The sequence below is a fragment of the Pleurodeles waltl genome, chromosome 10 (genome assembly GCF_031143425.1).
Source record: "Pleurodeles waltl isolate 20211129_DDA chromosome 10, aPleWal1.hap1.20221129, whole genome shotgun sequence".
In the NCBI taxonomy this organism is placed as follows: Eukaryota; Metazoa; Chordata; class Amphibia; order Caudata; family Salamandridae; genus Pleurodeles; species Pleurodeles waltl.
The window spans coordinates 119,601,638-119,611,717 of record NC_090449.1 but is presented as its reverse complement, the minus strand read 5'-3'; the positions used below and the strand labels follow the sequence as shown (position 1 = coordinate 119,611,717).

The window sequence follows — 10,080 nt, the reverse complement described above, 5'->3', positions numbered from 1 at the left end:
TGTTAAAGTGGGGTCCACAGAAATCAAAAGGTTGGGAACCACTGTGCTAGAGTGCAGAATGAGGTGAGCGTGGAGTAGAGTGTGGTTTAGGTCATGTGGAATTTGGCGGCGAGAGTTGGTGGATGGCTGCAGCAGAGTTTTTATCTTCTAGCGCAGCACTGCATGGATATCTGAAGGTGGATTTATTTGTCACTTGTTGTTCTTCAAAAATAAACCCCCCCTACCTGAACTATCGTTAATGTATACCTCGTTCTTTTCTATAATCAGGCTGACTCTCAGCATCGCGTATGCGATAAATCCAAACACATCAATGACCACGACAAGCATTGCAGAGCTAGACATTTACTCAGATGTATTGTTACCCACAACAAACTTTGCATTAAATATCTGAAATATATTAATTTATGACAAGATAAAATTAAAAAAAGATATTTAAGAAAATGACGTGTATCAAGAACATTACTCCCCTTTGTAAACTCGGCTGAATATAATAAACAGTCTTTAGGCATGACAGGAGAAATAAGTGATCCTGAACATCCACTGTTTTTGTCAAATATATCCTGCATTTTTATATGACATAAAAAAAGACAAAAGAAATAATGTGGGTCAATTTGAAACATCATTTAAAAATCCAAGGAATTGCATGATTCCGAACGTCCATTATTTGTCAAATGTATCCCCAATTCTTGCACGAGATCAAAACAATGGGAAAAAAAATAAAGTGGGTCAATTTGAACCATCGCTAAAAATCTCAAGCAACTGAATGACTGAACTCGCACCGTTCGTCAAATGTAGCCCCACTTCTTTCATTACATAATAACCACCATGAAAAAGCAAATAGGCAGGTCCATTTCAACTATTATTAAAAATATTAAGAAAGGCGTTAAAAGTAGGCGGTGTTTGTTTTTTGGTATTTTGCAGGTGTTTTAGTCTTGCAGCAAGTGTTCTGGCTTTGGATATCCAAAAAGAACATAATCAGCTTCATACAGCTTGTACAACTGCTGTCTCCATGCTAGAGGGATTTGAGCAAACCAGTCCTCCTCCCAGCTGCTAGCAGTCTTATTTTTGTAGCTAGGGGGGAACTGCAGTAGCGTGTCCACATGAAGGAGCTGAAGCAACTGTGCAGCATCATCATTCAGTGTTTCTAACTTACCAACAAAGTCATACTCTATCTGGCATGGATGGCACAGGCGGTACACTTGCCGCCAGTGTTCATTAAAGGGCTTCTCACTCTCAGTATGTGAGTCCAAGAGATACTGAATGAACTGGGTAAAGGAAGGGATCAAGCCTGTGGAAAAGGCCTCACTAACAGAGGCAGGTAAATTTGTGCGGTTGGAATAGCGTCTCAGTATAGGTACAGCAAAGCTACGGTAAAACTCCTCATTCGCCAAAAGAAATTTACTGCGAAATGCCGAAATGAGTCGCACAAAAGGGTCACGGACAAACAGAAACTTGGTGTACTTCTTCAACTTGATCTTCATCAGGTGGCGCGAGAACTTTCCATATCGACGCCAGAACTTGTTGAAGGTAAAGTGTGTGCTTGAGTTGTGGACATCTTCACGAGGGATCTGGAGGGGATCACGATAAGGAGTCCCACGTTCTGAAAGACTCTCGCTCAGCACAATCATGACCCTCTTCCAATTGGTGCAGGCCACCTTGGGCACATAACAATAAATAATGCCATGACGGTCATCCACAATCAGGTGGTCCAACTCCTTGTTTGGGATGTCATCAAAGGAGCGCTGCTTTGTGGGGAAAGTAAAACTGGAGTTGGCACAGAATTGCCGTAAAGTTTGTTTTCTTGCTTCCTGTAATATTTCCTGGTCCAATGATACCTTAGAGTCATGAGAGGTCCAATCATAGCCCCTCACGTTTTCCTCATAACTGGCCACAATGGCTCCTCTCGATCCCGCTGGAGGAGGTTGCTCGGTCTTTTGGTTCAGATTACTATTATGTGGTGTGCTACTATTCAGAAACATGTCTAAAAACTCATCAACATCTGACAAGTAGGCCGTTTCCTCATCTGGGGGTGCAGTGTGTTGCTCCTCTGGTTTATATGGAGATACTGGCCTGGATAATGGAGTGTGAAAGTAAGAGTTAGCCGTCCCACCATTGTCCCAAAACACAATAATAAAAATGATCATAAAAATTGATCCCAACACTAGGGAGAGGCGAAACATCCGTGATTTGGTCATTCTTCACTCAATGTGAGCACTTCCTCCTTTGTTCACGTCAGCCTCATACTTCCACTCCAAGATTCCATGGCTATGAAGTTAGCAAGAGTCTAGAAAGAGAATGAATGAAAGAAAATCAGTACGGGAAAAGGACAAATACACTTGTGTTTAGACCAAAAACACAATATATAGTATATCTATTAATAATAGAAACAGTTTATCAGTCTTTCTTTCAAATTGGTTCTAAATACAGAAATGGAGGTGCAGATTACCTTTTGAGATTACTGTGCTTTTAAATGAATTTACATGGCCACAAGCCAGTTCACAAATCAAGTGAGCCCAACTTAAGATATGCATCGCTTAAGGACAATAATAGTAAAAGCAGGGGCATTCCAACATTGTCTACAAATGTACGCTCTAATCAATGTACGTAGTAAGGAATCAAATTTGCACAAATTAAGTATGATAGGCTGTATCCAAATTGAGTAATTCTCCCACAAGGTGGACTCTTAGACCAAAAACGAATTAGTTGACAAAGTTTGCCGTGGCACTCATTATATGTTTATGCAAGATGAAAACAAGTGTTTTTTTTTTTTTTAAACACATCAAACATATTGCCAGAAGAGCACTGGAATAAATCCCACCCCTTCAAATACATTTGGAAGCAGAGCACCTCAAAGGAAATTAACATTTTTTAAAAGAATAATCAAAAGGTTATTTTAAACAATTCTTCGTTAAAGATTTTGCACATAAACACAATTAGCACTGTAGCAAGCACAAGAGTTTAAAACAAATCACTCACTCATGACACAAATCAGGGAAAAAACAGGGTATATTGATAAACCGGGCCCTACATACTGAATAGCAGAGGTATGGGCCAAGTCGACAGCAAGGGAGGACTTGCCAGGTGGGAATGGGAGCGGCCGAAGGTACTCCAAGCAAACTATCCAGGACAATTCAGCAGCCATATCAAAGGTACAGTGGAGATAAGTAAAAGACAAATCGAGAGAAGGGACCTGCCACACACAAACCACTTAGTGCAGTTAACAAACTTTAGTTCAAAGGTGTATAGATGCTAAAGAGCAATTGCTACGAATACTGCCTTAGCATCCAGTTGCACCCTAGAAGGCGTGGCCACATGAGGAAGTAACCCAACCACGGCCCTTCCTTGTTCCCCAGTTAGGGCCAAAATTAAGAAATAAAGGCCTGGCTCCACCATGAGGTAAAACATGCCAACAGCCCAGTTTTCCGTGCATCTACTTGGCGCTGGTGTAACAAAGCACACCATTTCTAAACTTCTCCTTGGTTCTCCTTGCACTCACTCCTCCACCAGAAGCATCTTGGTGCAATCATATCCATTCAATCATTCACAAAACAACCAAGCCAGTGGTCGATAAATTATCAATTCCAAATAATGTGATTAAACTAAGCACCCAGGCAGCTGATTAGCCTAAGAACAAATACTAGCAAAGTCAATAGTGGTGACTTACATTTTTAGTTCTGACTAAACCATTAAAAGTAAAGCCTGCTGCAGTGAAGAAAAACAAATAACGATTGCTTTCTGGGTTCAATGCATCTGAGATCAATAATTTAATCTGTTTGACTCCGAGTACTTTGAGATCTAATATAGGCTCCCATGCACTGAAACGCAAGCTCTAGGCAGGAGATGCACTGATACACCAAAGAGCCAAGGGTGACAGAAATACTTCTTGCCGGGGGAGCCATGGCCCACTTGATGTACAGGTTTAGGTGTAGGACACAATAGCTTAACAAGCAGGTCCACTATCAAGGCAGACCTTTAAAAGGAACTGGGACTGCCATTTGCATTTTGCTTAGCGAAATGTAAACGCCCATTGTTTTCATTGTTTTGAGTGGTAACACATTAGTTAGTTCGTACAACTGGCAGACAACTGATAAAAAAGTAAAAACATAATATAAAAAAATAAAAAGATATAGCTAAATTAAATCTTAGAAGCAAAGAAAAGATAAACGGGTACAAAAGGTGAAATTAATTTTTGAGCAATTTGATTTTGTCACAGCTTCAAAATGCTTTTATTTTGCTGAAGGCTAAGGTCTAGCAGAATACCGAAGGACTTTCTAAAAACACGAGAATGATTTATGGGGAAACTCAGCTCAAAACAGAAACACGTTATTTTATCCTGTCCACTTCCCAGAAGTAACATCACTGCTTTAAAGTAAAGATTTCTGCAGAAAGCTTCCACTGGGCTGTGAGTACACTGGACAATTCTTCCAAACAGTTCTGTCACAAGGAAACTGCTGTACTGTACCTACAGCAATAAATGTCAAATCTACACATCAAGAGCGAACCTTTGAAGGCATTTTCCTTACCCGCTTCTCTTTCCTTTCCAAGCCAGTCTGTATTTAAAATGTATTTCTTTGACAGCATAAAACAGCATAAATTAAAAGCTTCACCATCCACATATTTTCCAGCCTCGGTGCCAAGTGGACACTACCACATATCCATGTATGCCGGATGTGAGTCTGCGTTTAAAAACACTAAAATAATGTGTTTTGCGTAATCCTGGAAACGGAGATGCAAAAAAAGACATTCGGGTTATTTAGCAATCAGGGTAAACTCTGGATTATGTATGTATGTGTGCTATTTGCATACTGGATGAGAGCTCGGATGACGGCCACCTTTTTGCAATGAACGAGGGTTTGCTTGAAGATAAGGTAACAAATAAAATACAGAGGTGAACGGACTGTTCGCCTTTTTTATGGGGTGAGTCTGCGAGTGCATGCACTAGCGCATGCGTCTCACTTGCGAGACTCTGTTGTGTACTGCAAAGGGCTTGGAGCCCGTCTGTCGCTCACCATTTGTTGGTTTGCGTGGTGCTCTTCTTTACAGCCTCGTAATTCGTCAAGGCCCGCCTGGCATAATTTCCATTCCTCTGTGTGGAGCAGGGACCAAGCACTGATTGATTCGACTTAATTAGTGCCAGTCCACTGCCCCCAATGTGACTGAGGTACTATTGTGCTCTTTTTAACTTCTAGTGCCCTGCAAACAGAAGGCTAGTGACTGGCAAAAACAATGTCCAGCAGGACAAACAAAATTGCAAAGTTTATTTTTTTAAAGCTAACCTTTTTTTTATTTTTTCAAGTCATCTTTTATCACTTTCCACTCATGTTTTCGTTGTTTTTTGTTTGTGGGTGCCCTTCTTAAAAGATGACAATTGTTCCAAATATTGCAAAACAACATAGTTTTTTGTTATATGCAATCTCTGAAATGATGATTAAACCATAATCGTGAAAAACACCCAATCCAATCCACTCCACTCCAATCCGCCCCACTCCAATCCACCCCACTACAATCCTCCCAACGCACCCCAATCTAATCTGCCCCACTCCAATTCACCCCACTCTAATCATAAACAATCTGCACCACTCTAATCCAAAGCAATATACTCCACTCCAATCCAAAACGATATACCTTAAACTAATCCAAAACAATCTGCCCCCATCCAATCCAAAACAATCTGCCCCACTCTAATCCAAAACAATCTGCCCCACTGCAATCCAAAACAATCTGCCTCACTGCAATCCAAAACAATCTGCCTCACTGCAACCCAAAATAATCTGCCCTACTTCAGTCCAAATCACTCTAATCTGCTCCATTTAAAACCAAAACAATCTGCCCCACATCAATTTGCCCCATTTCCATCTGCCCCACTACAATCCACAACAATATGTCCCACTCTAATCCGCCCCACTCCAATCTGCCCCACTCCAATACTAAACAGTCTGCTCCACTCCAATCCACCACATTCTAGTCTGCCCCACTCCAATACAAAACAATACGCCCCAATCCAATTCAATCCGCCTCACTCCACTCCAATCCACCACAATCCACCCCACTACTATCCAGTCCAATCTACCCCACTCCAATCCAATACACCTCAACCCGATCCACTCCAGTCCAAATCACTCCACTCAATTCCATCCCACCCTACTCTAATCCAACCCAACATACTCCAATCAAATCCACCCCACTCAGGTCCACCGCTACCCAATCACCTCACTCCAATCCAATCCACCCTACTCCAATCCAGTCCACTTTAATGCACAGCACTCCAGTCCAATCCAGTCCACATTAATTCACCTTACTCCAGTTCAATCCACCCCACTCCAAACCACTTTATTCTATCCCACTTCAATCCAGTACACCCCTGTCCAATTAATCCACCCCCCACAAATCCAATCCACCCCACTGCAATCCAGTCCACCCATCTCTAATCGATTCCACTCCAATCCACCACAATCCACTCCACTCCAATCCACCCCACCCACTCCAACCACCCCAACTCAATCCAGTCCAGCCCACTCTACCCCAGACCAATCCACTCCAATTCAACCCAGGCCAATCAACCCAAACCACTCCATGCCACCCCTATCCAATCCATCACACTCAATCCAATCCATCCAACCACACCCTAACCTACCCCACTCAATCCAATCCACCCCAATACAGCCCATTTCTGCTCCATCCCACTCCAGTCCACCCCACTGCAGTCCAATTCACCCGTGCCAACTGAATCCACCTCACCCTAATGCAATCCACCCCAGTCCAATCCACCCCACCCCAAACCAACGCACCTCATCCTGGACCCGTCCACCCACTCCAGTCTACCCCACCCTTAACCCACCTCACCTCATTTCAATCCACTCCACCCTACCCCACCCAAGTTTATTCCACCACAGTCCAATCCAATCGATCCAGCCTGCCCCATTCCAATCCACCCCAGCCCAATCCAATCCAATCCACCCTACCCCATCCTAGTTCAGCCCACTGCAACCCCAACCCAATCCATCTACCACCCCATGCTCCAATCTACCCCACCTCCATGCAATCCATCCCACTCCAATCCATCCCATTCCAATCCAAGATACCCCACCCCAATCCAATACACTCTACCCAAATCCAATCCACCCCATCCCAATATATCCCTCTGCAGCCCACCACACCCCAATCACCTCAATACATTTCAATCCACCCCACTCCAATCCATTAAGATCTACTCCAGTCCACCCACTCTGTCCCAGTCCATTCTATCCCATTGCATCCCAGGTCTGTCCACCCCACACAAATCCATCCAGCCCACCCAACTCCAATCCACCCACTCAAATCCAATCCACCCTACAATCCAATGCACTCCAATCCACCTCACTCTAGTCCAATCTAATCCACCTACTCCACTCCAATCAAATCCAATCCACCCCAAACCAATCCACCACAGCCCAGACCTAGTACCTAATTCAAAACCACCCACCCCAATCCAATTCTATCTACCCAACTAGAATCCACCCCAGTCCCATCCACCTCACCCCATTTTAATCCACCCCACCACAATCCAATCCATACCAATCCACACATCCAATCCAATCCACCACACCCCAGCCCCAGCACTTAAATTAAATCCACCTATCCAATCCAATCTAATCAACCCAGCTAGAATCCACCCCAATCCCATCAACATCACCTCATTTTAATCCACCCCACTTCAATCCAATCCACACCAATCCACCCCACTCCACTCAATCCACCCTAATCTACCCCAATCCAATCTGCCCCATTCTACTCCAATCCACCCCACTACCTCAATCCACACCAACTCACTCCACTCTATTCCACCCCAACCCACTACACTCTATGGCACTCTCTGCCACAGAACCATTGAACTCTACTCAATGGCACTCTGTTCCTCCTACGCCATTCTGCGACATTCAAACAAATACACTCTAAAAAACACTACTCCCCAATGCCACTCTGACACTCCACACCACTAACTTTTAGTCATGCTGAACTAGAGTCACACTAGTTTACAACATGGTAAAACACATTGCCAAAGCCAATTGCTCTTGTACAGGCGAGACCTATTGGGTTTGTCAATGCTTGTTAATCTGGCGGCTAACAAGAAATGTCCCTTATCTCATGAGTGAAGTGAAATCCAGGTCATCCGGAATAAAACTAAATGCAATATTAACAGTATTTCTGACCTTACAAATTTGGAAATGATGTGTGACAATTGTGTAAAGAGGATTTCCCTAAAATCTGGAGTAAAAAACAAAAAGTCTACAGGGTCACTACTCACCTTTATCTTTCTTAGCAGGTATTTAAGCACAGCTGTTGGCAGCGTCAGATGTTTGCACTACTTCTAGGAGCTATAATCTATCATTTGAGTTGGTCAATGAGGCACTTTCTCAGCACGATCTCACATTTTATTTAAAAATAGAAGAGTATCTCCACTTCTTAGTGACAGCACTTTTTGGAAATCGCAGGAAAAAACAAGGACTGAATCGGCCCTAGTAATCCGTTTTAATGAGCAATGAAGAGTAGTGTGGAAAGCTACATTTCTGTACAGTACTTTCAACGTAGAAATTTTATGACCTCTCCCATACCCGACAAGTAGCTAACACTGCCAGAGGGCTACACGCCTCTCAGAGGTACCATCCTTTCTTTTGAGTAGTAGCAGTTGTAGTAGAAGCAGTAGTAAAGCAGTAGTAGTAGTGGTAGAAGTAGGGCTTGGTCAAAATTAGTCAAAAGTCAGGTACCGGGCGAGACGCTCCTGGGTTCCCAGGTGGACCTACCTCCATGAGCTTAGATGAATCAGGGATAGTGCCAACGGGGGGCCCAGGGAGGTGTGCGGGGCCTCAATTTGGGCAATCCCGGATGGGTGATCAGGCAGGGTACAAATTAGTCTGGGTCTGCTGCCAGCCGGGGTATTTTGTGTGGCCTGCAGTCTTCAGTTAACAGGCATCACCTTTCTCTGCCGTGCAGATACAAGATGGTGTCACAGTGCAGCAAGAGGCCATCTTGAGAGGGTGAAGATGTAGTATAGTGTGGCTTCTGCTGGCTGTAACTGCTATATACTCGAGAGGAATGACAGGAGTCCAGCCTTGCGAAGTAGGCCCCCAGAGGACCAGCTCTGAGTGAGGGGGTTTTCTCTATGCAACGCCTAGTGACAGTATTGTGGGCCCAGGGGGGTACAGCAAATGTCTATGCAGGGCAGGACACGTCCTTTGGGATGATTAAAGCGGACTGGAGCCGACTTTCACTCATTAGAGGGGCATTTTCCTTCCTGAGAGGCAAACCTGCGGTTGCTGTGTATTCCGAAGTAGGGCCTGATCTATCCCTGGATGCGCTGTCTGCCGAAGATGCTGCCTAAAGAGGAAAAGGAGTAAGAGAGAAAATTTATTTTTTTGCAATCCGGAGGTCTTCTTCCCCTACAAAACTTGGGAGTGATGCAGAAGCTCTCATTCCTGCTGATGTGACCAGGAGCAATCGCTGTTTCGAGATCTAGTTACCGAGTTTCAAGCTACTACCAAAAGCACTGCCCATAAAGAGTCTTGCTTCAATAGTTGCCTAGAATAGCTGAAGGGGAATGTGAAAGAAGCAGAGATGAAAATGGAGAATCGTAACAAACAAATTATGGAGGTTGTGATCTTGAAGGAGAATGAAGGACAGACCCTGGCGAGATATAGCAAATGTAGGAATGGAGCGATCCCAACAAAGATATGACTGGAGAGACATGGACGCTTTTAGTATAGTGGCCCAAGCACCAAAACCGAGTTTTTAGAATTAAATAGTCTAATAAAACAATACCATAACTATTCGGCTAAGCTGCAATATTTTATTTGAGACAGCACATGGTCTATTCCTAAACTCTGCAGTACCTTTCAAGGAATACTATCACCACCTCTTAGAATTGCACACAGAAACTAGAAGTAGGCTTGTGGAAAAGGTCATTGGGCTTCACCGAATTTATGGAATCTGGTTGCAGGCAAAGGCTTACAGCGATGGTAGGAAACCATAACATTTTTTTATTGACCGTCACTTAAGTCAGTAATGTTCTAAACACTTTAATATGCCAGCATGGTAAATACAGCC

At 43.6% G+C, this 10,080-nt stretch overlaps 1 protein-coding gene across 3 annotated transcripts in view; it reads right to left on the bottom strand.

The window, feature by feature from the left end:
* Positions 1-326: 326 nt before the first annotated feature.
* The window catches only part of LOC138261200 (carbohydrate sulfotransferase 12-like), a 116,542-nt gene continuing 106,788 nt past the window's right edge, over positions 327-10,080 (bottom strand). For 2 of the 3 annotated variants that reach the window (XM_069209944.1, XM_069209943.1), the window contains one exon: positions 327-2,284. In XM_069209944.1, the coding sequence (XP_069066045.1) occupies positions 927-2,195 (1,269 nt within the window). In that variant the 5' untranslated portion in view covers positions 2,196-2,284 and the 3' untranslated portion in view covers positions 327-926. Of the gene's footprint in view, positions 2,285-4,523; positions 4,717-10,080 lie in introns of all 3 variants that reach the window. The other variant, XM_069209945.1, reaches the window with a different exon arrangement.